This window comes from Callospermophilus lateralis, chromosome 2 (assembly GCF_048772815.1).
Source record: "Callospermophilus lateralis isolate mCalLat2 chromosome 2, mCalLat2.hap1, whole genome shotgun sequence".
Lineage (NCBI taxonomy): Eukaryota > Metazoa > Chordata > Mammalia > Rodentia > Sciuridae > Callospermophilus > Callospermophilus lateralis.
In genome coordinates this window covers 37987218-38007013 of record NC_135306.1, presented here as the reverse complement: position 1 = coordinate 38007013, position 19796 = coordinate 37987218, and the positions used below count along the sequence as shown (strand labels likewise).

Genomic DNA, 19796 nt, shown 5'->3' with positions numbered 1-19796 from the left:
TGTTCCCTGCTCTTTCGGAGTTTAGACACAGGAGATCAGGTTAAAACCATGTGAAAATAGAGACAAGCCAGGAAAATGGACAGAATTAAGCAATTTTATTTTAAATCAGAGATCAAGACAATACAAGGGTTCACATCGCTGTGCGTGCCTGCCAAGTGAACTCAACTGGGAGTAACTGCTCTCATAATTCAGAAGGAAGGAGCACCTCAGGCTGGGGGCAAGGGCAGGGCTTAGGAGGGGCATTATTTGAGCTGAGTCTGGAAAAACAGCCAGGATTAGGGGAGACAGGAGCAGGGAGCGGCTGCCAGAAAGGAGGTGTGGACCAAAGTCAAAGAGGGGGCATACCCCTCCTGAGGTCCCAGGAGCTCTAGAACAGAACTTGGGTCTTGTTCATGACTGCAACTCCATTGCAAGGGCAGCCTGTGAGATGAATGGGCAGCAGCACAGAGCTGGTAGGACTTAATACCCTGAGAGGCCGGGGATTAGTACCCAGTGCTTTCTGTATCTCTCCTGAACTGGGACCACCAGTCCACTCACTCCTTTATCCACCCAAACCCCTCCTGTCCTTTTCCACTGTCTCTACCCTGAGAAGCAGCAGCACCAACACTGGAGGGCATTGTGCCCCTTCAATGCAGTCTATTCATACACTCACAATCCCCTTTCCATTGTTCAGTGCTCGGGCCGTGACCCTCAGGAAGAACCACACCTTCTCTGGGTTCCATCCAGGCCTGACACTATAGTGAAGGGCACACTGAGATCTGGGCACAAGTCCTACCAGTGGGAAGGGGACAAACCCCAGGCACATATCCAAGTGCTCCAAATGCAAAATAAAGAACAAAATAAAATGAAAAGGTACAGGTCCATGGCTTCCAGGCAGATGGATCTCCTGGGTTCAGTTCCCTCTGAGCTGGCTCCTACTTCTCTTCTGATAGTTCAGGTGGTCAGCACCAGAGGACTCCACAGGACCCCGAGGAAGGGAGCATCAGAAAAAAAATTGGGCAAGACTTTCTTTGGGGATGGTTCAGTATGTTCAGGCCAGCAGACCTTCCATGGAGGGTCCACATGCAATGAGGGTGGCCATCTCATTGACAACTTGCTCCAGCAGTGCCGAGTCTGGATGTCCATCTCAGCCTGTTCCAGGGCTGATCACACAGTCCACCTCTCACTTCGGGCTTCTACAGCCTGTACCAGGCCTTCTCCCATCACAGCAAAGTCCTCAAGGATTGCTTCTATGTTGGGCAGCAGCACTAACTCTCCACTCTGAGACACAACCATGTGTCCCTTCATGCTAGAAGCCTGAGGGAAATCAGAGAAGACATGTGGGTTGAGGCATCACAGGCACACCTTAAGACACCAGGTTGGGGACAGAACAGAGGTGGTGGAGAAAAATACACGTCCACACACACTATACCTAACCCAGATCATTCATGGTGCAGATTACCCACAGATAAGCATGCCCACAGGGAACCACATGGACACAATCAGAAAGACACACATTCTGTCATTGGCCAGCATACCTTGAAGGGCTGGGGCTGGAAGCTGGTGGGCTTCCAGAGGACACCAATCACCTCTCCACCATGCTGGTCATAGAAGAAAAGGGCCAGATCCCCAAATGCCTCCTAGGGAGGATCAGAACACAAATAAGATTACACATGGACACCCTAGAGCCTCCTCCATGGCCCTAGCTCTACCTGAAGTCCCCTCCCCAGGCCAGCTCCCCTTTAAGTTTTACCCTGAGCTGTGCAAGGTAGAGTTGAGGAGGATCATAGCCCAACACAGGCATCAGGGACGAGGGTCCTGGCTTATTGAGCAAGCCACGGCAGAAGGAGGCAGCTGGAGAGTCCACAGCCTGGCGGTGCCGGGGAATATGGCGGGCATACAGGTGGATCAGCACATCATACATGTCCAAGGGTGGCCGGAACACGGTCTAAGGAGAGAACAGGTAGGAGTCAAAATACCCCTTGAGTTACCCTTCCACATACCCACCCTGCTCCCCTCCTTCACCTGTGAATAACCATCTATCATGGGCCTTCAGGCCCACATGAAGGCAAGAACAGTAAGAACTACAGAAGGAAGCAGTTGATGCCAATTTGAGGCCATCAGCGGAGTAAAAGGTTTTATTCATGGGGGTTCAATCCCATCTCAGGATTCAGTCTCACAAGACAAGGGGACTGAGTTTCCTGTGTGGGGGCCCCTTGAATTCTAGATTTCTAGGGTTCAAGGACAGAACCCCCAGAGTCCCTGGAGTCATTGTCAGGGGCTTACCCTGATGTCCCCAGGGCCCCAGGGATCCATGAGCTGCTTCTCTAGGACAGGCAGGGCCTTGGCTGCTAGGATCACAAGCTGCTGAAGGATCTGGTGGGTAGAGAAACATCAGGCTAGAATTGACCATGTGTCTCTCCTAGCTCAGGATGGGCCTGTTTTTTCTTGGGGCAGAAAAAATCAAATTTGGGGTCAGGCATGGGGTTGAACCTGGGCTGAGGGTCCATCTTGTGTCCACACAGAGCTTTTACGGTCCTGGGGAGTAATAATGACCATGACAGGGAGTCGTGTCCGAGCTGCCAAGAAGCTACTACGAATCTCCACCTGTTCCTCCGCTAGAAAGAAAAGAGGGAAGATCCTAGATCAGCCTTCCCCTGCCCAAAAGTCATATTTTGCTGCTTCAGGCCCTCCTTCTGTTTACCCAGCAGCTATTCATCAGGGATTTTCCTGTAACCTCCCTTAAGGGGCAAAGGTGAAGAAAGGGACACCGCATTTGCCTTAATTGTGTGGATGATGTTAATCTCATAGCCTCAACCCAGAGTCAGAATTTTCCACTGCCTAGCACCCCATGTCTGGTTTCTGGGCCTGCACAAGCTGAGGCCTGCCCCTGGCCCCCTCCCACCTTGTGTTCCCACACACCTGCAGAATTAGGAACTTGACACTCTGCTCTCTGCTGAGACCCAGAGCTCCTCAGTTTACAACTGGAATCAGCTAAGAGGTGTTTGCATCTAGTTGACGCCTCATTGCTCCCCATAGGATTTCTTAACTGTGTTCAGGTTCCTCCTTCTACCCTCTTCTAACTTCCCCATTCCCCCAGGGAGCCTGCCCACCATCCCAGTCCAGTCTGTCTTTGACCACCAACAGGCAAACTACCCTACAGTCAGATTTATCCTCCTGATAATTCCCCACCCAAAGACAGGCAGTCTTAGATATCTGGGCTGGAGAAGGCACACAGAAAACATAACAGACAGGGAAAATCCTTCCTGTCCTACTCTGAAATCCCTAAAGCGTAGTTTTTCTAGTGTTCTGATACCTGTCTTACCACTTACCAGTAAGCTCATTGTTGAGATTGACAATGAGGGGGTTGTTCTTCCAATCGAAAGTTGATACCAGGGAAAGGAATCGAAGGAAGCCAACCTGTGGGGAGCTGAGTGGAGGGAGTAAGAATCTTACAAGGATATTCCCACAAGGATATCCCCAAAATCTAGAAAGCCCAGATCCCTAAGTATGGGTTGTGGGAGTGGAGTGTGGGCTGTCTTAGAACTTCCCCATAACTTTTTTTTTGACGGGGGGTGGGGGGGTACTGGGGATTGAACCACATCCCCAGCCCTTTTAACATTTTATTTAGTGTCAGGGTCTCACTAAGTTGCTGAGGCTGGCTTTGAATTCGGAATCCTCCTGCCTCAGCTGCCTAAACTGCTGGGATTACAGGTGTGTGTCACTCCCTCCCATGTGGACAGAGGGTACAGTGCAAAGGATAAAACTCAGACCTAAGGGGAACTTCTTGGCTAGGGAAATAGAAGGAATTACCTAGGAGGGGTGAAGGGCTCAGGGTGCAGGAAAAGGGCAGCAGCCACCAGATCCAGGCTCTCATCAGAGAACCCCTCACCTAGAAGCTGGGCTCGCACCCACCGCTTGGCCAGTCGAGCCACACCAGAGAAAGCTGGATGATGCTGTTGGAGTCTGAGGAGAGGAGGAAAGTGGCAGTGAGACTCAGAAACTCAGGGCCCAGGAACAGTGGCTCAGTCCTACTGCTACTAATTATTCAACCCTGTTGGCCTCGGTGCTAGAGGTCTCATACTGCAGCCTAGAATGGGAACTGTCCCTCCCACTCCCTCCTAAGAGCCCTCTTACTGGACATGGGCTCCACATATGCTGGGCAGGGTTTATCCAGCCGTGGCAACAGAGATGCCTGTTCCCGGAGTTGCTCATAGAAGGAGCAAGCTGGTTGGACTGGGGTTGTAGGAATACCTGTGCTAATGCATTACATGCATTATCTTATGTCTTCCTAACAAATGCCCTAAGGAATTGATCCTAGTGTTATTCCCATTCTACAGATGGGAAAACTAAAAAGTCCAAAGGGACATGTAAGTTGCAGGGCCAGAATTCCAGGACTTATATCCGTAACTATTATACCATCTGGCTTCCCAGAGAGACAGACATACAAAGGAGCAGAATAAAAGCAGAAGGCAGCCTAACAGACAAAAACAGTTTGCGCAGGTAGCCTTACCCATGCAGAGCACTCGTGAGCAGGGGCAAGTGCCTTGAGTCTCTCTCAAGACGGAGAGATTCAGGTGTGTCCCTCAGTGAGATCATCCCCTGAGGGTTCCGCACCTCCTTCAGGATCTGAGGCTCCCGCTGATAGGCCACACGAATGCGGAACACAAACCCATCCTGTTGGAAGAGGGAATAGGACAGGAAGTGAATGTAAGTCTGGGTCCTGGAGGTAGTAATACCTACATCCTTGCTCCCCAGCCTGATGCCCCCAGGGTATATCATCTTTACACCCTGACATCCCTGGAGGCCTTGTCTTGGGAATTTCCTGCCCCACACCAGTCTGACCTTGAGGACGTCAGTATGTGTGGCAGTGGCACGGCACAGCAGTCCATGCTGCTGCCTTAGCAGCTCTGCCAGGCGTAGCTGGAAGGCAGCTCGGACTCGTCGTATGGCCTCAGCTTCCTGTGGCCACTGACCACTGCCTTCCAGGTGACAAACCACTGAGGAAGAAAAGGAGTGAGAGGTCTCATACTGCAGCCTAGAATGGAAACTGTCCTTCCCACTCCCTCCTAAGAGCCCTCTTACTGGATATGGGCTCCACATATGCTGGGCAGGGTTTATCCAGCCGCGGCAACAGAGATGCCCGTTCCCGGAGTTGCTCATAGAAGGAGCAAGCTGGTTGGACTGGGGTTGGTGGGAATACCTGTGGGAGAAGGGGAACTGAGGAAGGTGCCTGGGTTTGAGAAGGAATGTCCAAACAGGAGAAGGGAGGGATACTGGTAAACTAGAGAACAGGCCAGGGGAGTCATGCAGAAAGGGTTCCTTCCCCCATTGCAACTCACCTCTGTGTAGCGCAGCACTGGATGAGCTCCCTGAACAGCAGACACAGTCAGTGGGAGACCTTCCAATCCCCACAGCATGCGGCTGAGGTCGTCATAGCAACATATGGCCACTGCCAGGGCCTCCTCACCTGTGCTAGAGGTCTGAGGGGGAGAAGACAAACAGGAGACTGAACTCTGAAAACCCCATAAAGGATTTTGCCATGGCTCAGGCTGGAGCAGAGCTAGCGCCCCCCCCTGCTGGACAACCCAGGAAGTGCATCCTTGCTGGGTTGTAAAGGGCTTTCTCCCAGTCTTGCCACATAGATCTATTATCACTAGTTTTGACCTCAAGGTCCTTACCTCTTTCAGGCCTTGGATCAGTGCGTCCAGAAAGCCCCCCACATAGTGGACACAGTTATCTGGGATGTCAGCATGGCTGAAGAACAGATACAGACATAGTAAAGGAGTGAAGAGCCATGCTACCAGTAGGAGCCTAGGCTTCCCCCAAGAGCCTAGGCAAGATTCTCTTAAAAGCCTCTCTGACTATGACTGCCTTCTGGCATGCAGATGCTAATACTCACAGTGCCAAGAGGTGGGTGACCACTTTGTGGGGGATAAGGCGCTTCTGGCACAGAGAGGTTGCCTCCCAGACCACAGCTTCCCGAATGGCTCCATCCTGGAAACGCCGAAGCTCTGAACGGGACCCCCAGAACTGGCGGAAGTCAACAGCCTAAGGAGAGGCAAGGGTTGGTGGTATCTCAGAAACCTCCCTGAGAGGGGCTGGGGTTGTAGCTCAGCAGTAGAATGCTCGCCTTACAAGTGTGCGGCCCTAAGTTCGATTCTTGGCACCATGTAAAAATAAATAAATAAAAAGAAGGTATTGTATCCAACTACTACAACTTAAAAAAAAAAAAAAAAAAAAAAAAACTCCCCGAGAAGTTAGCTATGGTAGTACATGCCAGTAATTCCAGCTAGTTGGAAGACAGAGGCACAAGTTCAAGGCCAGCTTGGACAACTTAAAAGAAAAACAAGCCTAGAGCGGTGGCACACACCTGTAATCCTAGGTTTGGGAGGCTGAGAAGGAGAATCATGAGTTCAAAGCCAGCCTCACAATGGTGAGTCTAGGTGCTAAGCAACTCAGTAAGACCCTGTCTCTAAATAAAACACAAAATAGGGATGGGGATATAGCTCAGTGGTCAAGTGCCCTGGAGTTTAATCCCCAGTACCTAAATAAATAAATAAATTAAAACCCCCAAAGGGCTAGGGAATGGCTCAGTGGTAGAATGTCTGCATGAAGCCTTGGGTTAAAAGGAAAGCAAAGGAAGAAAGGAGAAAAAGAAGGAGGGAAAGGAGAAAAAGAAGGAGGGAAAGGAGGAAAAGGAAGGAAAAAGGAACCAACCTCTAACAGGCCTCAGCCCTGGTGGCATGAGAGCAATCCACTCACTTCTTCCAACATATATGATGGGGTTCCTCACCTCAGGCTGGTCAGCCTCAGGACCCAGCTCAAGGACAGTGGTCAGTCCCTCAGGCTGGAGGAGCAATCCCAGGGTCAGGGTCCCAGAGTCTTTGTGCTTTGGTGGATCTTGACTGATGTCCCACTGTAGGGTATAAAGAGGCTGATCTCAACCCAAGAACCCCTAGCCTGGACTAGAAAGGTCATGATAGAGGAATACCATGTCCTTGGTGTCCTTTAGGACCCTGGCTCCAGCCCCACTTAAGGCTCGCGAACTCCCCAACCTTATACCATCTCACCTCTGGGACTGGGGGCCGAGAGTGGGCCAGGAGCTGCAGCCGGGACCCCAGACCCTTCTCCAGGAGGGTAGTTAGTGGGCCCAAAGAAGCAGAGATATAATCACCACCATTGTCCTGCAGCTCAGGCCAGAGCTTCAGCTGGTGACACGCAGCCTGCAGGCGACTCAGTGGACGGAGACTGGAGGGCACAGGACAAAAAGGGGGAATCAGGATCTGCTGGCCCCTCATACCACCTCCTCCCTGGAAGATGTGAGCCACCTGCCTCAGGATCTTTGTCCAATCACTTCAGGAAGACAAGACCCACCAACATATCCTGTCACCCCTAAACTCACTGCAGGACATGGTCAAAAGCCCGGATCATGGGTTTTGGAGTCATCAACAGCAGCTGGAATCCATCATCAGTTTTGCTGTCCAGCAATGCCATAGATAGCCGTGCCTCATGCTGTACCTGGAGCCACAAGGTAAGGAGATGTGCTTCACCTTACCTCTTTGGAGAGGACTTTCTGGGGTCCTGATACTAACAGATGGGACAGAGTCTGAGCTGGGACATCTGGGGAATATAGTAGTGGGGGCCCATTAGTACCTGGTGGTAAGTGGAGGCAGTGACATCAGCACAGAGGTTGAGACGGCCTGAGGGGTCCAAGAAGACAACAGGAAAGGCCTGGTGGAAATCAGCTAGAGCCGGCTTAGGGAGTAGAGAGAAGCCAAGTCAAGGGTTGGGTCTTACCTTCAGGCCTCCTGGAATAGATCTGGCCCTTCCCCAACTCACCAAAGAGGGATCTGAGCTGAGACATAAACTGATCCCATTGACTGTCAGATCTGTGGTGGCTGAAGTGACACAGAAAAAATGGATACATCAAAAGGTTCCCACCGTGGGGTCCCAGCCCTAATGACCCTCCCACTGCATGCCTCCAATATGATAGGATTCCTGGGATGAAAGAAAACCTTGGTCTTTTCCAGTCTAGTTGACTCACCCAGAAACTGCAAGACACTTCTCAGGACCTGGTAGCCGCTCATGGTGGTATGGATCTTGCGTGTGGACGCGAGGAAGGCAACCAACATGGAGATTAGGAATCCACTAAACCCACCTAGGCCCTGAAAGAGAGATAAAGAGAAAGGCCTGAGCTCAGAGCCAGCTCATTACAGAACAAGAAGAGGAGGGTGGGTCACCTCCAACTTACCTTGTCCAGCTCCCTCTGCCTCAGCCAGATCTTCAGAAGTGCCACACCATCCTTCAGTCCTGGGGCAGAGCCAAGCACATTTGATAGCAGCTGCACATGGGACCCTAGAGCTGTATCCTGTAGAACCCATGTGTTGTAGTGGGGGGTAGGGGGGTCTGGTTTACCTGTGAGAAGAAAAGGCCATGAGAAGAGGAAAAGTCTCCAACAAATCCCTTTCTTCCTGCACCACCTCAACCCCAGTGCCTGCTCACCATCCTCTGGAGGACTCTGCCCTCGGTACCAGGCAGAACGCACATTGTTCTTCGTTGGCAACAAGCGGCATGGGCGGAAGAAATCAGATGGAGGGCATGGATGCAAACGTACAGTGACCAAGCGCTCATCTTTCCCTTGGTGGAGACAGGGACTGTTAAGACCCTCCAGCTCTGGAACCAGGAGTCCCAGTACCTACCCTCTCAAGAGTTGAAGGTCACATACCTTCCCATTTTTTTTTGTCAATGGATCTTTTATTTTATTTACTTCTATGTGGTACTGAGGATCGAACCCAGGGCCTCACACATGCTAGGCAAGCCCTCTGCCACTGAGCCACAACTCAAGCCCAGGCCTTCCCATTTTGAGGTCCCTAATTCCCCACTCAACCTTGAGGCCCATGCCTCTCACCCTGGCCTTAAGGCTCCTATTCCTATTCCCCTAGTCCTGAGTACCCTGTGTCTTTCCCTTTAGATTTATCACCCTGTACTGTGTCCTTAGCCCAAGGTGTGCTTCCCACCATGTGGCCGCAGCAGCAGTGAGGGTTTCATGTGACAGCCATTGGTGTAGGAGAAGCGAACGCTGCCAAAGAGGGGATCTCGGGCCAAGTAGTGAGCCAAGTGGGCCAGGTAAAGAGCACGCTTGCGGAAATAGCGCTGGTTCAACAGGTCTTTGTCCTGTAGGATTTCCTGGAGGGGCCAGGGAAGGAAAAAGAGAGCCAGGCAAATAAGCACTTGGAGGCTAAGAGGAAACAGGTGAGTGTCCTGGGGCTTCTCTGTTGACAGTGGAGACCTTGAGCCAGGACTTGTAACACTATACCAATTTTCAGACAATGAAGACAAAGTTTCAAAGGCACAACTGGCCCAAAAGCCCATCTAGGTACCCTCAGGATGACTGCAGTGACTTGCTTCTGATTTAGAATTTGGATTTCTAACCCCTGGACAGATGGAAAGAGAGCGACTTGGATTTTTTTTTTTTTTTTTTAAAAAGAGAGAGAGAGAGAGAGAGAGAGAGAGAGAGAGAATCCTTTAATATTTATTTATTTGTTTTTTTAAGTTTTTGGCGGACACAACATCTTTGTTTACATGTGGTGCTGAGGATTAAACCCGGGCCACTCGCATGCCAGGCGAGCACGCTACCGCTTGAGCCACATCCCCAGCCCCAGGGACATTGATTTTTAAGTGGTCAAGTAGTGGGCTTCTTTATTTCCTAAGCCCTGGACCTTACCCTGGGCATGGTCAGTGCCATATCCACAGTGATGTCTGGCCGAATGCAGGTGCCCAGAAGATAGCTGCCCACAACAGTGACCTGGGCTGGAGGAAGGAAGTGGAAAGAGCCCTTCACAGTATACGGCACTTGGTGGAAGGGAACTCGAATTCCAGCAGGGAGCCATGCCTGGTCAGTGAGCTGTGGGTGCAAGAACACATGGATTCTACTGCCTTCCTCACACGGCCTCTTGATGTTCACTAGACAAAACATGCCTTCCTCATGAAGGTAACTCCATAACAGTTACTCAAGCCAAAACTACCTTGACTCATCTCTGTTAAGAAACTATACTTGGGGATTGAGGTTGTGGCTCAAAGGTAGAGCCCTTGCCTAGCATGCATGAGGCACTGGGTTCGATCCTTAGTACCATATAATAATGAAATAAAGATATCGTGTCCACTTATAACTAAAAAATTTAAAATTTTTAAAATTTATTTATTTTTTTAGTTGTAGTTGGACATAACACCTTTATTTCACTTTTGGTGCTGAGGAGCGAACCCAGGGTCTCACACGTGTGAGGCGAGCGCTCTCCCGCTGAGCCACAACTCCAGCCCCTAAATTTTTTTTTTTTTAAGAGAGAGAGAATTTTTTAATATTTATTTTTTAGTTCTCGGCGGACATAACATCTTTGTTTGTATGTGGTGCTGAGGATCGAACCCAAGGCCGCACGCATGCCAGGCGAGCGCGCTACCACTTGAGCCACATCCCCAGTCCCCTAAAAAAATTTTTTAAAAAATGAAGTATACTCATTTTCTTAGCCAGGTGGAGTGGCACATGCCTGTAATCCCAGTGACCTGGAACACTGAGACAGAAGGATTACACATTTAAGGCCAGCTTCAGTAATTCAATAAGGCCCTCAACAACTTAACTTTGTCTCAAAATAAAAAATAAAAAGGGCTGGGCATGGGCTGGGGTTGTGGCTCAGTAGTATAGCACTTGCCTTGCATGCATGGAACACTGGGTTCGATCCTCAGCATCACATAAATGAATAAAATAAAGGTATTGTGTCCATCTATAAAAGGCAAGGGGGCTAGGTATGTGGCTCAGTGGTTCAGCACCCCTGGGTTCAATTCCCAGTACCAAAAGTAAATAAATAAATAGGGTTGAGGATGTAGCTCAGTGGTAAAATGCCCCTGAGCTAAATCTCCAGTAACAACAACAACAACAACAACAACAAAACACCTCATTTTCTTTACCACAATGGACTTAACTGCCAGAACACAGGTATCATAAAAACCACTGCTAAATCAAAGCCAAAATGGGAAAGGAAGGATTCAGGTGTAGAACACTTGCCTATCATGGGCAAGGTCCTGGGTTCAGTTTCCAGCACCATAAAAATAAAAACAGAATAACAAAAACAAACAATCCCTGCCCCGCAATAGAAGACTCATATCAGTGATATTACCAAACACACAGATTTAGGTAAATCCTCCACTAACTGGCCATCTGATCTACAAATGTGATAGAATCAACAAAAGGACTATCAAAAAACTTGAGAAAAAGGTTATGGAGTTGGAGAAGCCTCCTTCCAATAAACCTCCTTTCAAGTACACAGAGTCCATATCAGAAACGTTATTACATTTACATATCAGGCTGACTGTATTGTCCTGACTGCTGACATTGGCAAATCTGAAGATGGTATCTTCAAGAATGGGCAGACCCAAGAGTAAACTTCTGTCTTAAATACTGGCTGTGAAACAACTAATTTTTGGTGTTATCAAAATGGATTCCACTGAGCCACCAGATGGATCTAGATTGCTCCTACCAACTCATTCAACTGGTAAAATTTGAAGGGTATGGTGAAACAGACATATAATCCCGGCAACGTGGAGGCTGAGACAGGAGGATCCCAAGTTGGAGGTCAGACTGAGCAATTTAGTGAGACCCTATCTCAAAAAATAAAAAGGTTGGTATGTATCTCACTGGTAGAACCCCCCTGGTTTCAAACCTCAGTAGTATAAAACAAAAACAGCAAACAAACAAAAATAAAGCGGTATACTATAAAACCCTCAAGAGAAGCCAGGTGCAGTGGCACACGCCTATAATCCCAACAGCATGGGAGGCTGAGGCAGGAGGATCACAAGTTCAAAGCCAGCCTTTGCAAAAGTGAGGTGCTAAAGTAACTCAGTGAAACCCTATCTCTAAACAAAATTCAAAATAGGGCTGGGGATGTGGCTCAGCGGTTGAGTGCAGAGTTCAATCCCCAGTATCAACAAACAAACAAACAAACAAACAAATCCTCAGTAGAAAAGACATGGGGTCTCACTGTCACCCAGGATGGCCTGAACTCCTGGGCTCAAGTAATCCTCCTGCCACACTTCCACATTAGGTGGAACTAGAAGGCACACACCTCCAAGCCTAGCTTTAACTTTTTAGTTTTAAAAATCATTACTTTTTTTTTTCCAGTGCTCAAGATCCAACCTGGAGCCTTGTGAATGTGGAGAGCATTCAACTACTGAGCTATATCCCCAACCACTAAATCAAAATGTAAATATACTTGTTTATACTATACATGTAAATATATATACTTATACATATTTTTAAATATTTTTTTTATTTTCATGTGGTTCTGAGGATCAAACCTAGGGCCTCACACGTGCTAGTCAAGTGCTCTACCACTGAGCTACAAACTCAACCCCTCTATATGTTTTTTAATAAATAAGATTTTGTTACTGGAGATTGAACCCAGGAACTTTACCATTGAACTACATCCCTAGTACTTTTTATTTTGAGACAGGGTCTTACTAAGTTGCCCAGGATGATCTTGAACTTGAGATCCTCCTGCCTTAGCTCTCAAGTCACTGGGATTACAGGGATGTGCCACTATACCTGACTCCTAAATCAATGTTTTCTTTATTTATTCACTCATTCATTTTTAAAGTTTTTGATACTGAAGATTGAACCCAGGGACACTTTTATCACTAAGCTACATCCCCAGTCCCCTTTTTTTAAATTTTTTTTTTTTTTTTTTTTTTTTTTTTCAGACATGGGGTTCTTTCTAAATTGCTGAGGGTCTCACTAAGATGCTTAGTGAAAGAACTTGACCAAAAATCTGTTATAGAATTCTGAAAACCATTAAAATAGCTGGGGCTGAGGGTATAGCTTAGTGGTGCTGGAGTGCCACCAAAAACAAAATAAAACAAGAATAAAAAAACAAATGAAACAAAGTTTAATGATGGGGGAAAATTTATTTTATGATAAAAATGTATTCATCTATCTACTGTAATTTGAGGTACCACATTTTTTCAGTGATCAACAGGTAACTAAGTAGTCCCCCTGATTTTACCTTTGTTCCCCTCCATTATACTTTCATCATAAGCCTGAATGAAAAAAAAATTTTTTTTTTTGGTACTGAGGATTGAACCCAGAGTCACTTTACCACTGAGCCACATCTCTAGACCTTTTTGTTTTTTATTTTGAGACAGGGTCTTGCTAAATTGCTTAGGGCTTTGCTACGTTTCTGAGGCTGGCCTGGAACTCACAATCCTCAGTCTACTGAGTTGCTGGTATTACAGGCATGTGCCACCATATCTGGCATGAATTAAATTTTTTTTTTTTTGGTACTGGGGATTAAACTCAGAGGTATTTAACCATTGAGCCACATCCCCAAGCGTCCACTCCCTGTTTTTGAGACAGGGTCTCACTAAATTGCCAAGGCTGGCCTCAAACTTGAGATCCTCCTGCCTCAGCCTCCTGAGTCACTGGGATTACAGATGTATGCCACATGGCTGACCTGAATAAACTTTTTAAAATCGGGGAAGGGGACACAAAACACTAGCAGTACTTTCTCATTTCACCTAGAGCAATAGCCAAAGTGCTTATTTTAGTGCACAAGGCACTACATGATATGCAACCTTCTCCTATAACCTGCCTGAATTCATATCCTCTATCTTTTATTCCAAAGAGCATAACAGAACACTCCTGCCTTTGTGTCTTGGTATTGCTTGTATCTCCCTCTTGGATGCTTACACTGTTAGATATCTATATGGCTAACTGAACTTCTTCAAATCTTTACATGTAGTCACTTCAGTATTGTTTACTCTGGCTACACTACTTAAAATTGCAAACCACTCCCATTCCCTAATACTCCTAATACCTTTACCTTGTCCTGGTTTTTCCTTTTTCCATAGTATTGACCATCTTCTAACACTGCCATGCAGTTTATTATCTATTATCTATAATCCCAACATCATAACATAGGCTATTTTGTTTACTGACATATCTAAGAATACCCAATTTAGTACCACACACCTCAATGCTTACTAAGTGATAATACACGAATGACAACAATCCCAGCTGAACTTCCTTGCAGTGAGAAAGAACTCCCTAGCACTCCAACCTCTCAAGAGACATAGCAAGGCCCCTGAAGGCCTTGCTTCCCAGTTCGCCAGGCCATCTGCCTTACTTCTGACTCAGGGGTTGAGGGCACCCTCTTGATCCGATGGTTGACCTCCAGTAGGAAGGCATCAATCCGATCCTTCTTCTTTTCTGATAGCTTCACTTCCTTTAGTAGCTCCTCTACCTGTAAGGAGGGTGAGGAAGAGTCCAATGACCTCAGAGTCCTAAAAGAGCTCCTCTACCCCAAGTCCCAACCACCTGAGTACCTGTAAACGAAGCAAGCTGGAGTGGAACAGGATCTCGGTCTCCCGAAGGCGATTTAGCTCCTCATTGGTAGGCTCCTTGTATAATTCTGCCTTGCTGAGCTTCACTGGTTGCAGAAGGTTCTCTGCTTGGGACTCAGTCACTCCACGCTTTCTTGAGGATGGCTTCTTCCCCTTCTTACCTGTGCCTTCAAAGGATGGTTCTATCACCTGTGGCCAGAGGCAGACACCAACATGAGGTCACAGGTATGGAGCATCTGCTGGCTAAAGTGCCATAATATGCTGTGGGTAAAGGATTCACCTGCTTCATCCTTTCTTTGGATGTCAGACTCTGTCACGAAAACCACTACTTGGAGTAACACTATGTTCCCTAGACTAAAAATACCTTGCGTGTTCCCAGTCTATCTGACAGCATAAAAATGGAATTCTGCTTGGAATTGGTAGAGGCACAAGTTGACTGGGGAGTGCCCTAAGCAATGGCTAAGCCCCTTTTTGGATACCATGAATCCCTGTTTCCTCTTCTGCTGCTACAGTCTAAAATGCCTTCTCCACTCTTGCTTTATCCAAATCCCGGCTTCACCTTCCCTAACAATCTCAGACTGTTTTCAGTGCCCTAGGCTGAAAAAAATCATGGGAACAGGACTCCTCCAGAGTGAGCTGCCCTCGTGTCTCCCACCAGCTAGCTGTCAGGCCACACTATCTCTGGTTCTGCAGCCAAGTGGAACCACATTGAGCCTTTTCCTTCAATTGGCTCAACCCACCTCGGGGCCCCCAGTTGCTCCGCGCAGCTGCTGTCCTGTAGGGGCTGGCCCCATCACTCCAGTCGAAATCGCTCTCGCTCACTTGGTTTTCAAGCCGCCTCTACACAGAATAGTTTCCCACGTGGGCTAAAGGCCTAATTCCAAGGCTCAAGTCCGGGGCAGCCCTGTACCATAGGACTCCACCCACTTCAATGCCATTGGATATTGCTTACGTATCGTTCACCATTGGTCAGTTATTTTCCAGGACCGCCCATAGCGGGAGGAGCCAAACAAATTTCTCGGACTTACGACTTCTTTGCGACGCTAGACCGGAAGGTGCGAGTAGTTCGGCCATCGTTTCCTTTTCCTCACTTCCTCTGCTTTGGGAGGAGCCGGAAGGGCGGAGCTCCTGTAAGGACTTCTGGTGGGGATTTGTTTGTTTACACTAGTGATTCCGCCCGTTTTCCTCAGCGGGCACATCTTGTTTATTAACAAGTCTTGTGTTTATTAATAAATCTTGTGGTTTTTTTCCTCTTTTTCTCGGTACTGGAGCCTCATATACGCTATGCGAGCGCTCTACCATTGAGCTTCATTCCCAGCCCAAGTCCTGTCATTTCTTCCTCCAAAATATATTTTGAATTTGTTCATTTTTGACATTTCCTTGACTTTACTGTCAGGTGTCCTCTAAGTAACATCACTTTGTGCCTAGATTACTGTAATAACTTTTCTCTAGCTTTTATTAAAAATTTAAAGCAAATGCCTCAAGAGTAATAATTCAAAAATAATGTAATGAATGCCCATCTAGACTCACTTACTATTTATATTTTACAAAATTTGTTGTTTCTGTATGTATTTACATGTTATTTTACCAAAAAATTGAAAATTAATTGTACGCAGCCAAGTATGGTGGCTTGGAAGGCTGAGGTAGAAGGATCCCAAATTTGAGGCCAGCTTGGATAATTTAGCAAGGCCCTAGGTAATTTAGTGAGACCCTATATTAAAACAAAAAAGAGGGGCTGGGATATATCTCAGTAAAGTGCTTGCCTCGCATGCATAAAGCCCTAGGTTCGATCCCTGAAAAAGGAACTGGCAACTTAGCTCAGAGGTAGAGCACCCCTGGGTTCAATCCTTGTGCAAAAAAAGAAAGATTTCCTAGGCAAGATAAGGATTGTGCTAAATCTTTTTTTTTTTTTTTTTTTTTTTTTTTTAAGCAGGGAAGTGTACTGGGGATTGAATCCAGGGCGCTTAACCACTAAGCTACATCCCAGCCCTTTTTATTTTTTATTTTGAGATAAGTTCTTGGCAAAATTGCTTAGGGCCTTGCTGAGGCTGACCTCAAACTTGGGAGCCTCCTGAAATCCTGGAATTACAGGCATGCACCAACACACCTGGCACTTGAACCATGATTTAGTTTGAATTGACAAAGAGGAGGCAACACCACTGAGAAAAAAAAGTCTTGAGAACAAAACAAAGAGCTGTGAAATTTGTTGCACTTTCCTTCACACCTAAAAATGGTCAAGCCCTGTAGTCAAGAATGATCAAGCAGGGTGATGTCTGTAACCCCAGCTACTTGGGAGGCTGTGACAGGAGAATCACAAGTTCAAGTACAGCCTGGGCAACATTGGGAGACTCAAGATCCAGTCTCAGGAAAAAAAGAAAAAAGTCAAGATCTGACACCTGGGCTAGGGCTCTAGCTCAGTGGCAGAGCATTTGCCTAGCAGGTATGAGGCACTAGGTTCCATACTTAGCACCACATTTAAAAATAAATAAAATAAAGATATGCTGTCCATCTCCAAATAAATAAACAAACAAACAAACTGACACCTGGTCTCTGTGGTAGAACATGTGCTTTGTATATGAGAGGTCCTGGATTCAATTTCCCAGCACCACAAAAAAATAAGTAATCGATAAGAAATGTCAAAGCCCTGTGCCTAGTGTCCATTAGAGAAAGTTAAATAAGCCTAATAGCAAACCAGAAACCTGGGAGGATGTTCTCACTCTCCCATTTCACAAGTCAGTTCCATTCATTCATTTAAATGTAACTTCACAAGTTTCTCCTGTCCCTGTCCTGCCCTCCATATAGAACTGCATCCTGCCCCAGCATTTTGTTTTAGGCACCCTTTTAATCACTTTGGTACTCCCCAAACCTGTAACAATGTTATTTATCTACTAACTACTTGTTTTTGTCTGTTTCTGTCTTAGCCACTAGAATGTAAGCTTCATGATGGCAAGGACCAATTATTTGTTTCATTCATTATTGTATCCCTGGCATTTAGCACAGGGCTCATCATGTGGGAAGCACTCAAAACATATTTGTCCAATGAAAGAAAGAATGAATAAATGGCTCTTTCTCAAGAGCACACCAGAGGCTAGGAGGAAGAAAACAATTGCATTATAGTGTGTGGGTGCTGTGAGATGCACAGATTGCTGTGGGAACATTAGGAACATTACAACATGGTAATTAAGGGCAATCACATTGGAGTAGGTTGGTTGAGGTTAACTTCAAGTTCTGCTATTTACTCTCCGAGTGATCTTGAGTAATTCTTTTAACATCTTTTTAAATGTTTTTTTCTTTATTTAGGGAGTAGGGTGGGGAATTAAACCCAGGGCTTTGCATATGTTAGGCAAGTGTTCCATTGTTAAGCTATACCCCAGCCTATATTTTCACCTCTTTAAGCCTTGCTTTATTCAGTAACATAGATATTCTACAAATAACCATGTAATGGATTCTGCATGTAAAAATCCTGTCACATGGTAATGCTTAGAAAATGTTAGCTATTATTATTAGAGGAATATTGTGGCTCCTAAAATCTGTGTCTAAATCTTACATACATGTTAGTATGTTGAATTTGAAAAATGTTGGCCTCTTAAAAAGAGTCATTCTTAAAAGTCAGAATTATCCTTCCTAACCCAAATGTATCTTCCTCCACCTTAACTTACCAAGATTTCTATCCTTTGTGTGTATGTGTTTGGCGGGGAGGTGAACCCAGGGTCACTCGACCACTTGGCCACATCCCCAGCCATATTTTGTATTTTATTTAGAGACAGGGTCTCACTGAGTTACTTAGTGCCTCTCTGTTGCTGAGGCTCGCTTTGAACTTGCAATCCTCCTGCCTCAGCCTTCCCCAGCAGCAGGGATTACAGTTGTGAGCCACTGTGCCTGGGTAAGATTTCCATGTTTTTTTTTTTTCTTTTTTTTTTTTTAATATTTATTTTTTAGTTTTTTGGCGGACACAACATCTTTGTTTGTATGTGGTGCTGAGGATTGAACCCGGGCCGCATGCATGCCAGGCGAGCGTGCTACGCTTGAGCCACATCCCCAGCCCCATATTTTTTCTCTTTGGAAGAAAGATAATGGACTGTTTCCAGGTTTGCAAGTACTAAGTGATGCCTTAGTGACTGAGGGGAAGGACAGGTGCAGTGGTACACACCTATAATCCCAGCTACTCAATTCCAGCTACTCTGGAGGCTGAGACAGGAGAAGTGAAAGCTAAAGGCAAACCTGGACTACTTAGCAAAATTCAAAATAAAACAAATAGAAAAAGGGCTCAGTGATAGGCACCCCTGGGTTCCATCCCCAGCATGGAGGGGGAGGGTGGAAGGTTGGTATTTTGTTTTCTTTACCACAAGAGGGCACTAATCAATCAAGTAAATTTCAACCTATCATTAGAAAACAAAGAAAGCTCTAGGAAGTTATTTCTACTATTTTTCATTAAAAAAAAAAATGCTGTCTTAGCAGAATAAAATAGACATTATTATTGCTGTATGTACATACATGACTTCATGACCAATGTGATTCTGCAACCTGTATACTCAGAAAAATGAGAAATTATACCCCGATTCAAATGTATATGTCAAGATCATTGTACTGTCATGTGTAAATAATTAAAACAAATTTAAAAATTTTAAAAATAAAAAAATGCTGTCCTCTATATATCTAGATATATACCTATCTAGTAGATTTGGAGACCGAACCCAAGGCCTTGCACATAGTAGGTAAGCTGCTGTACCATTGAGCTACTTCCAGCCCCTATTCTTTGTTTAGACTATAGTGGCTTAGTACTAAAGATTGAACCTAGGGCCTCCTGCATGATAGGTATGCTGTATCACTAAGCCACAGCCCCACTGCCTCCCCCCAAGACAGGGTCTAACTAAATTGCCAAGGCTGGCATCAAACTTGTGAGGAATCTCCCTGCCTCAGCTTCCCAAGTAGCTGGAGTTATAGCCATGAACCACCATGCCTGGAAAAAAATGATTTGAGCACCTAGTATGTGGCAAACATTGGGGTAGGTGGTAAATGGTTATGAAATTTATAGTCCTGAGTACCTACTGTGTGTCTGAGTGCCTGAGAGCCTAGACTTGCGAGTGGAGTCCATTTTGTGTGTGTGTGTGTGTGTGTGTGAGAGAGAGAGAGAGAGAGAGAGAGATACTGATTGTCTTCCTGCCATTGGCCATGAGTCTGAGAACAATTACTTAGTATCTACTTTGTGTCACACTGTGTGCTGGTTTCATGAGATACAAGGATGAATAAGACACAGTTGCAGCCTACCAATAGGTAATGTTTTACTGAAGCTAGTTTTGTAGAATTGCAGTTCCTCTGACTTGAGAATTGGGGAAGACTTCAGTACAAAACTCATTACCACACTAAGCTGCCAGCCTTCCAGCTTAGGATCATGTCCATAGTGGATACTTAGTATGAATTTGTGAGTT

At 46.3% G+C, this 19796-nt stretch overlaps 1 protein-coding gene across 2 annotated transcripts; it reads right to left on the bottom strand.

Annotated features, from left to right (window-relative positions):
- Window positions 1-86: 86 nt before the first annotated feature.
- On the bottom strand, window positions 87-15494 carry Nol6 (nucleolar protein 6). Of its 2 annotated transcripts, XM_076845905.2 has the most exons (27): window positions 15396-15494; window positions 15108-15207; window positions 14350-14556; window positions 14151-14267; window positions 9707-9886; window positions 9000-9168; window positions 8485-8619; window positions 8234-8397; window positions 8027-8147; window positions 7822-7880; window positions 7636-7737; window positions 7385-7500; window positions 7053-7230; window positions 6776-6898; window positions 5882-6030; window positions 5661-5736; window positions 5322-5462; window positions 5065-5182; window positions 4825-4979; window positions 4493-4656; window positions 3793-3945; window positions 3312-3409; window positions 2473-2597; window positions 2266-2355; window positions 1733-1927; window positions 1518-1619; window positions 87-1296 (listed from the first exon to the last, which is right to left on the bottom strand). In XM_076845905.2, exons 2-27 carry the CDS (start codon window positions 15159-15161, stop codon window positions 1147-1149), a joined length of 3441 nt encoding a protein of 1146 aa, XP_076702020.2. In that variant the 5' UTR covers window positions 15162-15207; window positions 15396-15494; the 3' UTR covers window positions 87-1146. The 2 variants fall into 2 exon arrangements, with proteins under 2 accessions (XP_076702020.2, XP_076702019.2); XM_076845904.2 differs by lacking the exon at window positions 15396-15494 and having other exon boundaries at window positions 15108-15266.
- Between the last annotated feature and the right edge of the window lie 4302 nt (window positions 15495-19796).